Genomic DNA, 20,693 nt, shown 5'->3' with positions numbered 1-20,693 from the left:
GAAAGGGAAAAAGGTAGACACATTTTAAAGAATGAAAAGTGTCTTAAAATAATTTCTCTCTCTTATTTGCTGATGGGTGCTGTCTCATGGACATTTCAGACCAGTTCCCTCCCCATGAGCACCCATCACTATCCACCTTCCCTACTTTATTTTCTCCATAGCTTTATGTTTCCATCTACCTCATTACCTGTTTTACATATTGGTTTTATTCATACCAATGGAATGCATGCTCCTCAAGGGCACAGACCTCCTTTGTTTTGCTCAGTGCTACATCCTTAGTCTCTAGAACAGTGTATGGCACATAGTGGGCCCTTGAAAAATATTTGTGGAATAAATGAAATTTCATGTAAAATTTTCATATTCCTCTAGCTTTTTTTTTTTTTTTTTAAACAAAATAGTGTGTGTATTACGTATTTAAAAGCAAACCACTGTCTATCAATATGTTTGACTTACTCATCTGGAACTTTCTCATCATTTATGAATCCCACAAGGTATTTGGTCTCCCTGTTGATACCCTTGCCTCATGCCTCTGGTTTTTATGCCTGTGAGAGGGTGATTGGATCGAAGTACAAAAACACTGGTCCATGTGCTTTAAATGATGAAGAATGAACGTGCACTAGACCAGGACTGCTCAGCTTAAGTACCACTAACATTAGGGTGGAAAATTCTTCGTTGGGGGGAATGTCCTGTGCATTAGCAATATTTGGCCCCGCTCACTAGATGCCAGGAACACACTCTCCAGACATTGCCCAAATGTCCTCTAGTGTGGCAAAATCTCTCCAGGATGCCCACACTAGATAGAAGTTCAGCTCTGAGGAACCTCAGGCTGCACAAGACTCCTCGTAAACATAGGCTGAGAGATGTGAAATCGCAAACTCCCACCAACCTGAGTGGGCAGAGCAGTCCTCCTACACCTGCCATAGGAGGTGGTTATCCATAAAATTCTAGCTGGTTATCCATAGTCCCTGAAGGAGCTCCTCAGCATAGGTCTCCAGGACAGGGTGACCATCCCAAAGGTATGTGTTTTTGGCCTCACAGTTCTTAGAAATGCAAAGCCTAGTGCTACCCTTGGCAAAGCCACACAAACTATTGTGTACAGATTGTCTGCTGTGGACTCAGTAATTGCCACCTTGGATCTCACTTAAACTTCAAGGCAAGAATCAGAGAAGGAGTCAAAGGCTAGAAACAAAATGAGTTTTCTCCCCAATTCCCCTCTCCTAGCACATTCACAATCATGAAAACAAAAAGTTAAAAGCGGGGAGAAAACACTAGGCCTTGATTCTAAGTTATTCCTCTCTCTCAGCCTGTTTCCTCATTTGCAAAATAAGTATAATCACTTTCAAGGGTTCTAAAACACTTTTAGGGTATAAGATTATAAATCACATTTCTTTCAGGTCTATTAAAATTTTTAATTTAGGCATTGATTTGATTTCACAGCACTGATCAACTAATTTTTTAATGTCCAAAAGTAAAAACTTTTTTAAAACATTTAGATCACAACTTTTGATGCTCAGTTTACAAAGAGACACAGATGAAAACATTTTTAAAAATCTTCTGAAGCCTTAGATACAATTTATTAAATGAAAAACACCACAAGCTGCATCTGCAAAAAGAAATTGGAGGAAAAGAGTTCATGGAACTCCTTAAATTCTGAAATGCTTCCCAGAGACTAAATGATAGCTCAGGATTGCTGTACTTACAAACATCTGTATACTATGCCAAAGACATGAACAAAATTCTCTTGTAAAACTAAAATAATTACCTCTCACTTCAAAAATAAGGTTGCCAAATATATTTAGTTTTGCTTTAAACTTTTTTTAAACTCAGTGCCAGAAAGTTCAGCTAAAAAAGTAACTTAAAGGTCTCTCAACTTAAGAATACAAATGAAAGTCCTGCTTGGGAATCCCAAAAGAAGTGAATTCACTGTCATTGATAATTCACTCTGGTACTCCTTACTTCACATTGTCAATAAACATACTTTGACATGATTCGATTGTTCATACTAACAGCTTTCAGCTGAGATTGGAGTGCTAGCTGAGAGACATTCACATGTTAATTAGCTGTTGATTAAAAATAATTTTCAATGAACATTAAGTGGTGCTGCAGTCTTGATCTAGAGCCCAAATACACTTTCATGCATTCCACCTTTTTTTGTCATGGTTTTTCAATAACTACTAATTAAACACATCAAGATTTAACTAAAATTCTGTACATTTGGTGTTTAGAAAAACCAGATGATATGGCAACATTGAGCTCATAGTTTGATGTTACCAGACTGGCAACATCTTTACAGGGGGCACCTGGGCTCTGGTTTGTGCCAGTCCCCAGTGCTCCCTATTGTTTACAACCAAGCCTCTTCTGTCAGTTAATTTACCTCCATGGCCCCTACAGACATCTGATTTTGGACCCCTAACTTCCACTTCTGGCCATGATGAAGCAACAGGATCTGGACTTACCCTCCAGCCATGATCACTAGAAAACTGACAAAATGGATGAAACAACTGTTTTCAGATAAGGGACAACAGGCAGTGCAGGCCCATGATCCTAAGTAGAAGAGAAATAAATGGAGTCGTGCCATCCCACTGAATTGAAGAGACTGAGTGGAGCTGGGGAAGACCAAGGTGGCCAGAACAAAGATGAAAGAGGAAATGGCACAAAAGACAACAGAGAGCCAGACTCAGTAAAAACTCATTGAGTCACACACCTATTATGTGTATATTTTCTATTTATATGTTATACCTTAGCAAAAGGTTCAAAATCAAAGTCAAGACACAATAACCTAAATTTTAGAACACTAGAGATGAAGAGAAGATCACAAGGACAGGGAATGAGACTAACTCCAGACTCCTCCATCCCCTAAAAGGTAATGGAACATCTTTGAAATTCCAAGGTAAAATGATTTCATTGGATTTCTACATCCAGCCAAACTATGAGTCAAGTGTGAATGGAAAAATAAAGACATTTGCAGATACACTAACTATTAAAAAAATTAACATCTTACACACAGTTTCTCAGAAAGCTACTGTAGGATGTGCTCCTCCAAAACAAGAAAGAGGAAGACATAAGTTCCTGGAAACAGGGAATCCCACACAGGGAGGAAGGCAAAGGGAATCTGCAGGAGGACAGTTGTGTAGGATGGAGAAAGCAATCTCTACAGGTTAGAGCAGGCAGGAGGGTGACAGGAGCTAAAATGCTATCGACCGGCACAGGAAGCCATTCAATAGTGTCCATAATTGATGAATAAAGAAAGAGCAATGGACACTCATTAGCTAGCAAAAATGAAACAGACTCCAGAATAAATAATTTTAGAAGTTGCACTTTTAGCACTGCCCTTCAGTACTATTTGTTTCAATCAGATGAATGCATTCCTTTGATGAAAATGCAGTTTAATCTTAGGTAAACAAGTACACCAGTGGTCAAACAAGATGGCTGAGTCCCTGACTTTAATCATGCTGGCCCTGCAAAAGAATCTCCTTCTAAAAGCCAGCCTCAGGCCAATGTGATCAGCCACCATGGAGTCATTTGAAGGGAGAATTCTCTAATTATGGTGACTGCACCTATTGTGACAAGTTATCAGGGAGACTTCATTAATCACAGAGTCCTCTATCTGAGGGTCCCTAAGAGCAATGCCTGAATGATCTGCATTCTGAGATTACTTGGGTATAACTTCTGACTAATTGGATTGTCTGTATCTTATGTGGCTGTGAATTGTGAGACTGAACAGGTCTCCAAGTTAGACGGTGTACAGTCCAGTTGGTGGCCCACCCACAGCAGGAGTTAGGTCGGCAAAACATATGCTTTTTTCCTAATTCCACTTTATCTTGCCCCTACAGTAACCTCTTGTTCATCTTACTGCTTTCACTCCACTTTAAACTCATGCTACCCTGTGTATTACAAATCCTTATAAGCTGTTGCCTTAAATCTTCCTGGAAAAAGGGAGTGGGGGAGGGGTGGCTGGATGGATGAATGGATGGATGGAAAATGGACAAATGGACAGATGGGAAAACTGACAACACACTTTCAAATACAATTCTAAAAATGTATGGAAGGATGCATACCACACTGGTAACAACTCCCTGGTAAAGAGAGAGATGAGAAGAGGGAAGAAAGAGTCTACAGGGACTTTCACTTTGTATTGTCTGATTTTTTTTTTTTTTTTTACAAGAAGAATACATTCATGCATTATGTATAATTGAAAATAATTTCCCAGTACCAGCCAGCTGCCAAAATAATAATAATAATAATAATAATAATTTTTAAGAATAACTCTACAACTACAACAGCACTATGATAACAAATATATCTAATATTGACTGAATGTTTACCATTTGCTGGCACTGTTCTAAGCTCCTTACATGTATTAGTTAATTAATACTCTCAGCAACCATATTTGGTACTATCATCATCCCTCTTTAACAAACAAGGAAACTGAGGCACAGAGAAGTTAAATACAATTTCCAAGGTTAAGAGGTAGTAAGTAGCGGAGCAAGGATGTGAACTTAATCTGCATTGTAAACCCAATCTCTTGACCAATATACTACACTGCCACTGGTACTATGATGGCAATGAATCACTGAGATGCTAAGAACTATTCTAAATATTTCCATGTGTTCGCTCATCTAATTCTCTCATTTACCCTATAAAGGAACATTATCATTAGATGAATTTTGCAGATGAAGAAACTTTAGTTAAGTAGCCTGCCTAAGGTCACACAGCTAAAAAATGGCCAAGTCAAGTTTTAAAACATAAGAACTCACACACCAGAGTGCTCATAATTCTGCCTCTATGCTATACCATCTTCCACAATGATGAAAAACAAGCCTTTACCTACTTTAATGTTAGATATTATATTTCAACCACGAATATGGCCATTTCTGGAAGTGTTTGCTTAAATCTGCTGATTCACACATAGTGCTATTGCAGATATGAAAACTTGATGATAAAACTCTTTTCATATTTACCTGAACCACACCCATACAGGAATCCAGAAATATCGATCCTTTTGGTTCTTTGGAGATCTTTTCATCTTTATAAAAATTCAAATTATAGGATCCATCACCAAGTTGAATCAGGTGGAAAAATCGTCTCTTAAATGACTGGGAGAAAAATACACACACAGCTATTCTTTCAAAATGAAAGAGTCACAATCTCTATTGATAACTAAGTTAGACTACACACATACGTAAAAACTGTGTCTAATAGTCTCATTGCATTTCAGTTCTGAGGAGGTGGTCCTCTTAACATCCACTCATTTTTCCCATCCACAGAATTTGAGATTTTACATAATCACCCAAAAGCAGTGCAGGGAGTTCGAACTTGGAATGCAGCACAGAAGGATGGAAACTTTCTGTAAAATCCCCAGGGTTTCTTGCTCACACAGGACAGAAACTATTTTCTGCCTCGTGCTGCTGAGCAATTTCCCAGCCTCCAGATTATGACGGTCAGCATTTCTCCTAATTTAATTTTCATCTCCCTGTTCGTCCAACCTCCCACCTCCCTTCCATTGTTTCTTTCCTCTTTTTTATTAATCCTGATCTTTCTCTGATCCTACTTCTCTTCTGAAAGAACAGCTTCTTACACTAGTTTTACTTTTCTCTTTACAACCCTCTTCTAACTTAATATTTTCCTTTTCAATCCACAATTTTTGCTTTAGTTGACATTGTTGCAGTTTAGCACAGAAGTGCTTAGATTTACCATGAAAAATAGCCCCTCGGTGATGTTCTGTCAAGAACCAAGTGGCATTTTCCAGTTAATATAGAGAAGAAAGCTCTGTCAGTGACTGCACCTTCACACCAGCCCAGTGACGGTCTCATTATGCCATCAGAGGACAGTGAGGGGAAGTAGGCAGACAGGCCTGGACCAATGGGGGTGCTGTCACCCAGGAAGCATCTTAGTAACCAGACAATGTCCCTTGTGTCGAGGAGAACAGCACACCCACTAACGCTGAGTACTAGTCTCGAGACCTATAGCAGAAGGATTTCAGGAGCCAGGAAAGCAGGCTGATGAGGCTCCTTACCCTCATCGTCACGCTGATTGCACTGTTCATGTTGCCTTTGTACAGCCACCCGTGCTTGGTGATTCCGCCCTTCTGAGAACCGAGGGAAGCAGCATCCTAGCAGAGAAGGAAAACACCACCACAATCAATCTGTTGTTAGCTGTGCTATTTGCTGTGAGTTTGCTCAATGGGAAAACCATTCCATTTGTGCCAAGCTGTCCATTACCCTTTTACTGGAGTAACCACTGACACTAACACCTACAAGTCACATTAAAGTCCAATTAGCAGTAAAAGAGAGACCAGCCTACATTTCTGAAAACCCTATTCCACTAAACTCAAAGCTAGCTCCAGTCCAAGTTTTTATTTTTAAGTGTTTAATGAGCCGAAGAAAGTACATACCACACTTGACCACTCAAGCTGTAAGGTCTTGTCTGGTTTCATGAAAAATGTTTTCAAATTACACTCCCCTATAGTTGGAGGACAAAAGCAAATTCCTGGAAAACGTCCCAGAGGCTTAGTTCAGGGAAAGGTGAATAAAGAAAGGGAGTAAATGTGCAGCAATTCAGAAAGGAGAGATAAAATGATGGGGCAAAGGAAAAGAAGGAAAGAAAGGCAAAGTGCAAGCAGGGATGGAGGAAAAAGGGGGCAGTTAGAAAGAGAGGAGGAATAATAGCTAGAGCGTAAAGAAGCATGCATCCTCAAATTCAGACCCCACACTGTGAGATCTGGGTTTAAGGAGGTGGGCATGGAGCTGCCCGCTGCTGCTAAAAATGTTAGGCATATATTTGTTTACATATATTTGTTTACATACATTTGTTTACATCTGTAAACAGACAGATGAAATATATACACACAATCTGGCAAATCCTTTGTAATCAAACAGATAACTGAAGAAAGACCCATCCTATGTTTTGTTTTAGAGCATCTCAATATTAATATGAGTGGTTTTATTATTGTTATTATTAGCAATAACAGGAATAATTTACCTGTTGAAGACTTTACAGTTTATTATGCACCCTTACATGCATTATTTCTATTAGTCCTCTTGTGTTTATTAATCAGCACCTAGTTTTTCAAACCTTGAATGACCATTTACTTTTTCTCTTAATTATTTTCAAAGTGGATTCTAAAACAATGTACTACACGGACATTGTTGAATTTCATAAGTGTCTGGTTATGACTCAGCTGACAATTAAAAAAGAAAAGAAAGAAACCTAAACTCACAATGGGGTATCCAATATTTAGTGGGGAGAAGGAAAAATGCAGAGATGGGATGCACTACCTTTTTATTAGCTTTCCCTTGCTCAGTGGACACACTTATCTTAATGCTCTCCTCTCTTATACACTTCTCTAGCCATAATCTTTTCTCCAGGAGTAGGGGAGTGGGCTTGTTAAAATCAGACTTCACTAAAAACGATCATTGAAGAAATAGCCATTCTAAATCTACTGGCTGGCAGTTTGTTTCAAGATATTCTTTGAAAAACAACAGGTCTAAGTAATCTTGATATCTTTTAACAATGCAGCCAAATCTGGATCTGAGTCTTTGAAAATGATCCCAGAACAAATAAACATAACCAGAAGAACACGAAATGGTAGGTAGTCAAGTTGAAACAGAGACTTTATTTTAATCAATCAAATAATACATTTTAAAAAATTCTTCCTGTTTCATGAAACACTCAATTTTCTGTTTTGGCTAATGTTGGTCATTTTCTAACTAATCCTCTAAGTTTGTAGAATCAATATTTAAATCCAGAGTGAAAAGAAAAACAAAAGCAAGCCAGCATCCCACCTCATCTTTGTCCACCTCCTCGTCAACTTCATAGACATGAACTGGAAGTTTATCCAACTTTGCCACTTTGCTGTAAAAACAAGAAAGAAAACGTGTTTAATAATTGCCTAATCAATTGTTCTTGCATTTCTTTCTCCATCACAGGAACCAGCCATTAATAAATCCAAAGCTGGTCCATTCAGATAAAGAATAAAATAATCTATGCCATTGCTTTTCAAAGTGATTGAGCCAAAAGGCTCATGTCAGAAAGCTCCAAAAAGCTATGCAGAAAAGACAGCATAGCTTGTTGGGAGTCAGCAGGTATGTTAAAAGTAGAAAAGTGGGTTAGTTTTTACTAATGAAGACTTGATAGAGTAACTTTTAATACAAAGTTTATGAGAGAAAATGGAATATAGGATCACTGCATTTAAAGTGGTTAATGATAACAGTATTAACAATAATAAAAACACAACAGTAACAACAGCAGCCAGTATTTATTAAAGAGTAATTATGTGCTAGGCCCTGTCCTGTGTACTTTACATATGTTCTCACATTTATCCCTTTAGATGGTGGGGACTATAATTAAGATCAGTTAATAGATGAGGAAACTGAGGCTTACAGAGGGCAGACTTGATCCAGGAAGAACACAGAATCTATATGTTTAATCACTGTTACAATCCTCCTCCTTTTTCTCATCACACATTTAGAATTCACATTAATGCCCAAAGGTAAACCCTACCAGCAATAGAAGTCTATCATATAGTTGTGCAATTTGCTATCTTTAAACCATGAGAATAGTATGACCAAGATGATCAATAAAGATGGGTTAATTCAATCAAATGGGAAGAATTAAAAAATCCCCAAATGAGTACTGGATAAATATAGAACTGAAGAGCATACTCATCTGGAGAAGATAATGCTAGGAGGGAGTGTTCTCGGCTGAGGTTTAAAAAGAGGCAATCAGGGAGTTGGCTGAACACTCTTAAGGAGTGGCCAAGCCACACAAATAGGAAAAACAGCTGAGTCCACTGAGAATAGTATAAAAGGTTCAAACACAAAGATAAAAGAAACACAAAGAAAAATATATTAATCAGGTTTCAAGTAAAATTTTCATTGGCAATGGTTACTTTTATTTTTTTATTTTTTGACCGGTAAGGGGATTGCAACCCTTGGCACGGTGTGGTCCGCACCACACTCAGCCAGTGAGCGCACTGGCCATCCCCTGGCCACCCCCATACAGGATCCGAACCTGCGGCCTCAGTGCTACCAGCACCACACTCTCCCGAGTGAGCCATGGGGCTGGCCCCGGCAATGGTTACTTTTAAAACACAATTCATCACTATTTGCTTTCAATATTCATAATCAACTATACTTCAATTTGCCAACCGCATCATTTCAGGATTTTTATAACAGCCTCTCCAGGTGAGACCTACCTACTCCTGGCTCACTTTAACCACCACTAATCAATCTACACACACTTGCTTTTGGTATATTTTAGAACAAGTTAATATTTAAAGGAGGTAGAGAATTTATCTGGGAAAATGCTTGTTCCTTGCTTTACTTTTAACATAAAACTTGCTCAATATAAAATGCTCTTTATAAGTCTCTTCTTCAAAATATTTTTCTTTAAAAAAACAAAATTGTTTTTTAAGAAAAAGTACACTGCAGTATATTTCAATACTTATATTTTCTTTGTTTTATATTTCTCGGTGAAAAAATTTCACCTATTTATGGTTTCACCTATTTTTTGGGATCCTGTAAAGAATCCCTCATCATAATTAAACCATCCATGTGTTTATTACCACTTTCCAATACCAGAGTACATACTACATTTGAGTCTTATAACCGAAGGCCCTGTGAACAACAGCTACACATACACACAAACTATCTAGAAATATTTTCTCCAATTATTCGATTGCATACGAAGTTACATACCTCCCTGAGCATTTCAAGTGCAAAGACTTTACACTATGTGTATAACCCCATCTTGTATCATCTGACAATTTACTCACTTTGGAAGCTGTCGAAACTCTCCTGAGTAATCTTCATATTTATAGTTCACAAGGTGCCAGTCAGAGTTATAGGTTTTGATGCACTATTGGGGGAGGGAAGGGATTAAAAAATAGAAAGTATAAGAAGAAAACAAAAAGCTATATAATGACTTTTGGAGAACATTCAGGAAGGTTTGGGGAAGGCACACCCATAAGAACATCAAAAAAATGCTTTCCCATTAACCAGCTATTGCCTGATATTCCACCAGAGACTCCTGTGAAGCTTAAGACTCTGAACCACTGAAACATTACGCTTGGGAGAAAGATCACTTTATCATCATTAATGATCTGAGTACAGATTTTACAAGGAGACAAACTTCACAGAAACTTGTGGCATTTACATAGCAATGCACTTGTCTTATACTTAAAAGCACTTGGTTCTTAAGAAGCTACATGGTCACTACTAGAACATAAAAGTGAATGGAAAGTGTGACCCTAAAGACATTTTGATGGTATTTACTAAAGTTAAAATTAGCTCTGTTAGCTAATATTATAAATTTGCCCTTGGAAACTGAGTCACGGGGGCAGATCCCTCATGAATGGATTAATGCTATCCCTGGAGGTCAGGGTCCTGAGTGAGATCTCGCTCTATTAGTTCTCGCGAGAGCTGGTTGTTTAAAAGACGCTGGCACCTCCTCTCTCTCTCTCTTGCTTCCTCCTGCCATGTGATCTGCTTGTACCCGCCAGCTGCCTGCCACTTTCCACCATGAATAGAAGCAGCCTGAGACCTGTGCCAGATGCAGGTGTCCCAGAATCGTAAGCCAAATAAACTTCTGTTCTTTATAAATTACCCAGTCTCAGGTATTCCTGTTATAGCAACACAAATGGACTAATACAGTTAGTTCAAATGATTTTCTGTATAGTCAGCTCTTGACTATACAGATGTGGACTTTTAGTGTGGCACAAAACAAAAATAAAAATAAATAAACAAAAATATAGGTAGATAAATGTATTTATGTCTTACCTATTTTATTTGACTCTGGATGTAACTAACATCATAAACAAAGTCTCTGTTCTGCTTATTGCACTTCACAGTTTATACTGTTGATCTTTTCCTCTATGTTACAGCTTTGCCTGAAGTAAACTTCTGAAGTAAATTCCCTTCCACCTCCAAATTCATAAAAATAATAACAGCAACTACAGCCAGTGCTCATTTTGTGCCAGGCCCTATGATAAACACTTTACTCACAAGGGTACAAGGGGAAGGTAGTAGAAGTTTTTCACATTGCTATTCTGAGAGGTGGACTAATTTGCAGAAAGGGATTAAGAGCAGAGTCAGATGGGGGAGCAGAACAAATTTTCAATTTTTTTTCTATGCAGTTACAAATATTTTAAAAACTGGGGCTGGTCGGTTAGCTCACTTGGTTAGAGGGCGGAGCAGAAAACACCAAGGTCATGGGTTCATATCCCCATATCAACCAGCCACAAATAAATAAATATATGCATACGTATATACATACATACATACATACATGAGTAAATACTATCTTATATTCCTGTAAATGCTTTTTTAAATTTCTCATGGCATTTTCACATTTAGAACATCAGATATTCACATTCAAAACTGCATTCCCAAAACTATTATTTCAGAATTATCCACAGTTTTGGATTTTCCCACTACTGTCCCTAGGTCCACTGGCACAGCTAAATCAAGCCTAACTATGTATGACACAGTCTTATGGACATGCTCCTATTCTCTTTATACAGCCACAGTGGTTTTTCATCAAGCCTTGCAAAAACTAAATAAAGAAGCATAAACTTGTATATCATGAATACATTTATGAAAAGAACATCCGAGTGCCCAGATTTTTAACATCTTAAGCAAAATGGGGCAGAAAGACAGTTATCTTTAAATATTTACAATTTTAAGTCACTGCAAAAAACATAGCTAATCAGATTAAGTACCCAGAGATTATTAATTCAACACACCATTATTGACTGTCTACATACACAGCAGGCACAAGCTAAATTCCAAGGCAGAAGCACAGAATAAGGCAAGCAACCCTCCCCACCTCCAGGGATGTAAAAAGTCTAGGAGAAAATGGGTTTCATCAGAAATCTGTATCCAGAGAATCGTGCCTACTCAAAGACAATGACATGACTGACTGACTACATGATTAACTTATCAAACTTGTGAAATAATATTTTGAAGTTACACTGAAATATTTTTGAAGTTGTTTTTTTTCAGGTCATTCTCCTCTAGACCAGGGGATAGAGAGGATGTGATGTTTCACTCCACCCAACTGGAAGGGTACCAAATGGGTTTAGTTATGTTGGCTCCAGCAGCATAGGACAAAGCAGTTATTGCTCAACCTGCAGTGATTAAAGAACTTAATGGAGAGTTATCTCTCAAAGCAATCTTTTTTAATTAATTGGGAATACCGAGTTAGTAATTAATAATTTTGCCATATGTTTTAAAACAAGGGTCAACAAACTTTCTGCAAAAGGCTGGATAGTAAATATTTTCAGCATTGTGAGTCATATTATCTCTGTTGCAACTACTCAACACTGAGTTGTATTGTGACAGTAGCCATGGGCAATATGTAAACAAATGGGTGTGGCTGTTACAATAAAACTTTATTTACCAAAGTAGGCTGCAGACCAGATTTTGCCTACAGGTCATAGTTTGCCACCTGCTACTTTAAAACAAATATTTATGACTACATAAATATATCTGGCTATATTTATTTGTTATTAATTTCTAATATAGTGAGTGGCAAAGGAGGTAAGATGGGAAGTTATCTTTTCATAAGGATGAGAGAACACATTTAGTTTTAAATACATATTTCATTTTTCAAAATCTCCACAGAAACTAAATATTGTTATTTAATTGATCTTCACTTATGAAAACATAGCTTCCTTGTAGCCGGCAATTTTATTTATGGGCATATTTATCATCTAAGTATCAACTAGAAAAATGGGGATAAAAACTCATTATTTTTAAATGACAGAGCACTTCGAGAAACAAAATTAAAGCACTGAATTAGTTCATCCTGACTAAAAATACCTGTAGGAAGAAACAAACACCCCAAGGGGGAAACACAAACAACCTAAATTGCAATAATTTCTCTTTTCTCCATAACGAGATAATGTTATTTGTATATTCTAATAATAATAGTAATAATAATAATAATAATGATACACTGATCAGGAAAAGTCAGGCTCTGTTCATTATAACCTGGCACTTCATGAATATTAGACTAGTCTTGAAAATAACTTGCAAGTTATCAATGAAGTAAAGGAATACATAAATGTGGGTGCTGAGTCACCATTAAAAACTATTAATAATTATTGTAAAAAAAAATAATAATTACCAGTAAATTCATTTACAAGTTACCCTTTATTTGAAGCTTATGAGGTAAATTCTGTAGAAATCACTTTTTGTAGTCAGAAATGACCCCTGTGGATATTTCCGTCCAAGTTTCAGACTCTGAAAACTTCATGTGATCCTATTTTAATATCCACCATAAAAATATAATTACCTCTGACACTTTCTTGAAAATTCTGAGGTTTAAAGAAAAGGGGCAGGTAGAGGAAAATGTATATTAATGCCTCAAAAGGTCTCACCTCTGTAACAAATAAGCTCTGTGCTTCTTCTTCTGCGTTTACAGGAACTGTTGAGCATATGTATCGACCCTGTCGTCTCAGGATGGCTGTCTGTGAACAAAAGCAAGAGGAAAAGACTTGGTTAAGTGAAGGTGGAAGGCATCGGCCTCAAAATGCAGCTGAGCACTCTGCATCAGGGCCTCACCCCCATCAGCCCCTCCAATTTCTACCAGCCAGTGCAGCTGTCACCTTAGGTCACATACAACAGATTCCATTTGGCATCCTAAAATTCCAAAGCTAGAGTAGGTAATAGCTCCCACTTCTTCCTGGATCAGAGGTCCAATGGTCAAGGCAGGGTAGAGAACCCTTTCATAGTCCCTAACACCCCACCACAAAGTGCTTGATCTTGTCCCAATATACAGCCTTTTATTTGCCTTAACTGCCTTCCATTATTGTGGTAAAATACACATAACATAAATTTACCATTTTAAGTGTCGATAAGTATATTCACACAGTTGTACAACGTCACCACCATCTACCTCTTAATTGTCATTTACATACGCTCCTAATCACTGCCACATTCCCTGTGCCTAAGAGAATGGCTAACTAGACAACTAGAAATCCTCAATAACTGTTAAATGAATCCATGAATTACGAAACTCTCTCTCCTCCTAGGAATGTTCGAACTGTACTCATCCCATGAGGCTTTAATGCATTGTATTAGTCCGTTTCTGTTGCTTATAACAAAATACATGTAACTGGGTGATTCATAAGAAAAATGAAATTTACTGCTTACAGTTTCTGAGGCTGGGAAGTCCACAGTCCATTCCAGGGGTCTCACATTACAAGATGGTGGAAGCAGAGAAAGCAGAAAGAGAGACAGACTCTCTCTTCTTTTAAAGCCCTCAGAACCATGCCCCCGATCACTATTTATAATCCAATCACTACAGCACGGTCCTACAATCCAATCCCTCTTCAAGGCTCCACCTTTCAATTACCATAATAGGATTTTCCATCCTCTTAAGAGTCACAGTGAGGGCTAAGTTTCTAATACATAAAACTTGGGGGACGCAATTCAAACTTCAGTGAGTTTGGGGGGGGGACATAGTTCAATCCGCTACATGTGTATTTTAAATAATAAAATGACTTTCGGTAGCAGCACATCTACCCAATAACTGGCTTCAGATTCCAGAAAGGACTGTTCTAGATTTTTTTTCCCCATGGACTGTAATCCTTGGGCACTATTAACAGATCACAGTCATAAAAACAGCATACATGAAAACATTTTGCTAACAGAATCTATTCTGCTGGCACTTCAAGGCTAATGACTAAGCTGGGATCTCATGGCATCTGTCCTGGATGCAGCTCCGGGTCAAATCTATGATCCCTCCCTGACCAGCCCAGGTGGCGAACTTCAGGGCATGTATTTTGTGGATCACTTAACTTTAATTCCTGCCCATATTTTCTCTATTGTGTTTGGTTCACCTATATTTATTCTTTTCTTGCACTTCGTCCATCCTTGAAAGTAATCTTAAAGCCTATTTTTAGAATAAGGCTTTCTTATTCTAAAGGAAGAAGAAAGGAACTACACCAAAGTCCTCTGTAGGTTAATTATTCATTCATGCAGCCTCTGGGAGGGCGTTCAAGTCCCTGTGTCTTGGTTTCTTTGTAAATATTACAAAGAAATGCTGACCTTTACTACACACCTGTTCTAGTGAAATGCCATAGAATTAAGAGATCATAAGCATGGAAGAGAGGTACAATCTATTCAAAATGCTACAAAGCAACAGACTGATTATAGAGACCATTAAAACTGTTATAAATCAGGTGTGATATCAGTAAAGAGAAATTGTTTAGGAAATTCTATAAACTCCAAAGAAGGAAACATGTTATATCCCCATTTACTGAGTGCTGATCTTGATTTAATCTGGGTCTTTCAAGATTATTAAAAGTAATCATCATATTTTAAAAATGTTCATGAGATGGCTCAAGAAATAGGACTATTAGGGTCATTTCCAGCCCATTTCTCATTGTAGCACTAGGAAGAAAAAAATATTTATTATAAATTTTCCCAGTGTTATTACCAACTCAAGAAGCTTTAATTATGTGACACTTTTCCAAACACGCCTCTAAGGTGAGAAAAATAATAGGAAATAGATATTTTTGATTCTCACGTATCAAAGTGCCATTAATGTTCTCACTTGGAAAAGAAAGCAACTTTAAATCATTAGAGATGTGAGTTTTAACAGATAAGATAGCATAATGTTTCTCATTTTTAAATTGGGTTTACACAAATGTGACTGAAGAAGGCATCTTGGGGATTCCAGCCACTATAGACAGGAAGTAAAGCAGAAGAACAACCCAGCTGAGCCTTGACCAGATTTTAGAATTGAAATAAATTGTTTTCTTAAGTTGTTAGGCTTTGGGGTAGTTTATTACTCAACAAGAGATAATTGAAACAAGATCACAAGAGACTAGGAAAATCTCCAAATTGCAGTACTGAAGAATACTGCCATTTTCAAGAAAGTGAATTTCAAATATTAGCTACAGTACAGAGTTAGGACAGAAGCATTGAGGAGACACACTAAGCTACAATCTGCTTTCTACACTCACTGTTCTAGTCAGGGCCCTCAAAGAGGTCAAGTAAGACAGAGAAAACTGCCTACAGAATCTTTAGAGTAGCCTTTAGAGCATCTTCTCTTAATTAAAAATATTCTACTGATCTTTAAGGGCTCAGCATAAATATTACTTCATCTATTCACTCATCTATGCAAACCTTTACTGGGTCCCTACCTTCTACCAGACTCTGAACTAGCAGCTGAAGATGCAAAGTTTAGTAAAATGTAGTTGCTGTTCTTATAAAGCTTACAGTCTGATGACAGAAGATAATGAGGAAATCAATTATTAGAGCATGATATGTACTACAAAAGAGCATAGAGATAAGAGCACAGGAGCACAGGATGATATTCGAGAAAGAAGAAGGGGAGTCTAAATCCAACAGGGAGGAGAAAAGGACACCAAGAAAAGGTGCACCAAGGGAAAGAAGTGTAAGCTAAATTGTAAAGGATGAGTACAAGTTGTATTCAGAACAAAGGAAGAGAAACTTGGAGATCACTTACCCTTGGGAAGTTAAAAGGATAAAATCAAGACATATAAGATTAACTCTTTGCAAAAAAAAAAAAAAGCAATCCAGTAAGTCCTACAACTAAAAATATATCCCATGTCAAGGGAAAAACTGCCTAGAACTCTAGTTGACCTTGACTCAAACAATACTAAAATCCCACCATTCTGCAGCCTAGTCAATAGTTTTAACCCATCTGGGAAGAATGGGCCAACAGAAAGAATAGGGCTCACGTGCATAGAACAGTTTTGTCAGTGTCTCTATCAGTATTTAAAAGGAAAGGCTGGGGCCCATCAGGCTGGGCCCGCTGGGGGACTACTGGACTTGGCACCAAAGGAAGAGTCACTGTTTGATGCCACCAGTTGTCTGAGTTCAGCCCCACCAAGCCACTTGTTTATAATACGATTCTCTTTGATAAGTATTCTGATCTGCTTGCTAATTCTAGTTCTCAATGCATATTAACAAAATGATATTATGGCTTGTTCTCTTGTGGGGTTAACTGTTATAAGTCAGTTTCCCTAAGTCTGAACAACTCTGGTCATATGATATCCAGTCTTTGGACTTGCAAAGCTGAGTTCTGATTCTGTACTATAATGGTGACCTTACAAACCACCCCCCTGAGACCTGTCTGAATAGCTAGTCAATCTCTCACTCCATTATCCAAAACTCTCCTGCAGGCACATGCTCTTCTTTCCCCTACCGGATTGGAAACTTCTTTAAGCACAGAAGACATATCATCCTATTTGTATCCCTGTGCTAAGTACTCAATAAATTTTTCAAGAATGAATGAATAAAATGGCCAATGCAGATAAAAATAGGAACCTATCAATAACCATCCATTACTTGCATGTAAGTTTTTTTTTTCTATTATTACAAAAAGTTCTCTGGTCCATTAAAGAAATTGACAAGAAAAAATTACAGTATGAATGAATGATCTATTTTAATTTCTCCACAGATTTTATGTACTAAAAGTCACACAGTATACTTTATGCCAAACCAACTCACCTTAAATTTCTGTAGTTTTAAGTATCTTGCTTATAACAAAGTCTAAGTCACTAATACCAGGAGATCTATACTCAATGAATGCTAAAGCCCTTCTCAACAAGGAGCTACATTTTCTTTTTCATGGCTGTTGTATTCTTTCTTACTTTTCTATCAATTAAAATCCTATTCCTGCTAAAAGATGGATCTATAACCACTCTGTATACATCAACATCAAGGTGGGCATTCAAAGCATACCAGTCCTATTTCTATATTTGAAAATAAATCATTTCCACTCTACTAAAAACGCTGTACATTTGAAAGGGGGAGGGAGGAAAAACATTTCACACCATGAAGTGTGATGTGGATGTGCAAATTAAACCTAAACACAGCTAGCATCTCAGACATTCACCGGGATAGAAATCTCACAGCAAAAACACAACTTAAAAATAAAAGTCCTCTTCTTGCTGCTATAATAGAGTCTAAATTATTTCTCTTCAGTACCATTACTTAGGTTAAACTCTGGTAGTCTCTGACATACAGAAATCCTTAGTTACCTTGGCCAAGTATGAATGAGTCTTACAAAGAGTTCCACAGAACCACAGGAGTAACTGAAAAGGAAGAGAAAGGAGTGAAGTCCTCTCCCAAAGGGCTTATTAAAGATGCACAGACACCTGTCAGCCCCAGGTCAATCTTCACCAGACTTCTTTTTTCTTTTTAATGGAATGAGTTGAAAAAGTGTTGAATTGCCCCCAGATCCGAATCTGAAGAGTAAAATTTACAACCATCTTCAAGTCAAGTTTGGAATGACAAATTTCAAATACATTCTTTTTATTTTAAAAACTTGTTTTTCTCTCAGTTGAAATGATTCCCTCCAAAAACTGAGCTATGGGCCATATGTGGAAAGCATGGAATTGTGGGCTGCTGAGCCCAGCGAGGCAGGGCAGTGGGCCACCTAAAGGGAACACCCAGTGGTGCCAACTTCCTCACCAGGGCCAATATCTGGGGCTCCTGACGTTTCTTCTTCATCACTCGCTGCTCTTCCCTGATGGCCTGCTGCAACCCTGTCTCTTCAGCTTAAACGTGGAGGCCCTCTCTGCTAAACTACATTCCTGACCCCAGCCAGTCCAGGGCTCTGTTCTCCCTCCATCAGTGGTGGCCAACCAGTCACCTTGACCTCACTGAAGCTCAGGACACTGAGAAGCTCATGTTTCAAACCACAAGAAACGTGAAGCAAATCATTTCATTAAACTTCTTATGGAAGAATCTGAGAAGCGATATTGGAAAGAGTTTTGAATCAAGAGCCAGGAAACCTGAGTCCTCATCTGCGCTCTGCCTGTAACTAGCCATGTAATCTTGGGGAAAGTTTGAACTTTCCACATCCATAAAATAGAGTCTTCTAAGATCTCTAGGTTTCCTTTGTGGTTTTAAAATTCCACAGTTCTGTGAACATGGAATTCTGAGTCCATCCCTCTCAAATGGTTTATCTGAGTCTTAGGAATTGCTTTGTGAGAAACTAAACATAAAAGCTTCCAGAAAAAAGAAAAAAGATGAATATTGTATTTGCTTTGATTTATAGTTTTATTATTCCACTTATTTTTCTTTATGGAAGGAATTGTTGGGTTAAAAAGAGAGAGAATTCACTATGTAGATTTAGATAAATATGGGAGCGAGTATTAACAAAGACATGCTCTTGTGTCATCATTTTTTTATTTTTCTAACCCTCTCAACTCATATGGCAAAGGATTTTTTATTAATCACTTTACAATGGATATTAAACTATAACAGAACAACCCTCTTCATTCCTGGTGGGAGGTATGCATATCCACTGGGTATTTATAATATCATATTTTATAAGGTTTTAATTAAAAGACTGAAACAAAAGACCCACCCTTCCCCTGGGAACGTATGAACAATGGGCTAAAAGACTGTATCCTGGAGAAGTGGGTGGGCTGTAACCTGAGCCAGCTGCAGGGATCAGTGACAATCTCTCCACATCTCTACTATTCAAAGGCACAGGGAGCTGTGAGTGTTCTCCCTCAGAGAGAAAACATCACAGACAGCCCCAAAAGGAGCGCAGGCTTTGAAGCAGGAAGAGATGGGGAGTATATGGCAGCATCTGCTCAGGAGTCCCAAGAAGACAATCCTGAGGAAAGGTGGGTCCAGGAGTGCCAGCTGAGAGACTGAGGCAGAAGAGGGGAAGGCACTTCACTTCTCTAGGTAACCATCAGAGAGAGCAGGACTGCAGACATGGGGAGAGTGAAGGGGAATTTTCTAGGTTCCTGGGGACAACCTGAAGTCAAAGAGCAGAGAGCCCACAGCACACACTGACCATCTCTTGACAGAGAAGCCCACCAGGCCTCAGAGCCCAGTTGACTTCCATCTACCCTCAGACTAAAAAGCGGACTATCTCTGCTGAGCAGTCATCCCTCCCTCTTTGTAACTCCATAAAAAGCATCCCATATTTGTGTTTATTCTGTTTGTTTTCATTTACTAAATAGAACTATCCTTTCAAACCTAAGGACTTTACACATTTGTTAGAGAATGACTACATTAATCTGTCAGGAGAGGGGCAGCTCTTGGATGGGCACAGGAGTAGGTGCAGAGCTCAGGGCAGGGAGGGAAGGGAGCACAGCCAAAAAGCAAAGCTCAGGAGGTCTGAGCGTATTGAGCTCTCCACGCTGGTGTCCCTTGGGTCTGGCCCATCTCCTTCACTAAATGTGTAACCCTAGCTTGAATTTCTCCTGTGCTTGGCTGGGACAAATGGATAGAGCCCACTTTGTTGTTCTACAGTATCTCCAACTACTCCCTGTTAGACAGTTCCCAACAGCTCCTTCCTTTTGTCTCTCGGCCTGAGCCATACTGCACTGTGCCTCATGTGTCTGTAGCGTTATGTCCCTTTGATATCTGCTGGAATCTCTACTTGGTTGCACTGGTCCGCACATTAAAGGTTTTGTATCCAGCACAGCACTAAACATTACTCTCAGACAACTCTGGGAACGTTGCTGCAACTTACTGAGCACAGTGGTGATGGAACCCTTTCAAGAATCTGACAGATGCATTTGATTCAGAGCGTATGACTTGCTTTTCAAGAGGATTCAGTACCAAGTTAGGCTGAAAACTGAAATTCACACAGGGCGTTCCCACATTTCACCTCTCGGTTCATGTCTTGGCAGCTAACCCACAGTGCTACATTAACATCAGACAGTTCCATTTTCAGGGAAGCAGTTG

At 38.4% G+C, this 20,693-nt stretch overlaps 1 protein-coding gene across 9 annotated transcripts in view; it reads right to left on the bottom strand.

Annotated features, from left to right (window-relative positions):
• DOCK9 (dedicator of cytokinesis 9) overlaps positions 1-20,693 on the bottom strand; it is a 271,464-nt gene that overhangs the window by 111,467 nt on the left and 139,304 nt on the right. For all 9 annotated transcript variants that reach the window (XM_063103055.1, XM_063103059.1, XM_063103061.1 and 6 more), the window contains exons 3-7: positions 13,382-13,471; positions 9,776-9,858; positions 7,785-7,854; positions 6,017-6,112; positions 4,962-5,096 (exon numbers count right to left, since the gene is read on the bottom strand). In XM_063103055.1, the coding sequence (XP_062959125.1) occupies positions 4,962-5,096; positions 6,017-6,112; positions 7,785-7,854; positions 9,776-9,858; positions 13,382-13,471 (474 nt within the window). The remainder of the gene's footprint in view (positions 1-4,961; positions 5,097-6,016; positions 6,113-7,784; positions 7,855-9,775; positions 9,859-13,381; positions 13,472-20,693) is intronic.

This window comes from Cynocephalus volans, chromosome 7 (assembly GCF_027409185.1).
Source record: "Cynocephalus volans isolate mCynVol1 chromosome 7, mCynVol1.pri, whole genome shotgun sequence".
NCBI lineage: Eukaryota > Metazoa > Chordata > Mammalia > Dermoptera > Cynocephalidae > Cynocephalus > Cynocephalus volans.
The sequence above is the reverse complement of the archived record's forward strand: the minus strand, read 5'-3'. Positions and strand labels throughout refer to the sequence as shown.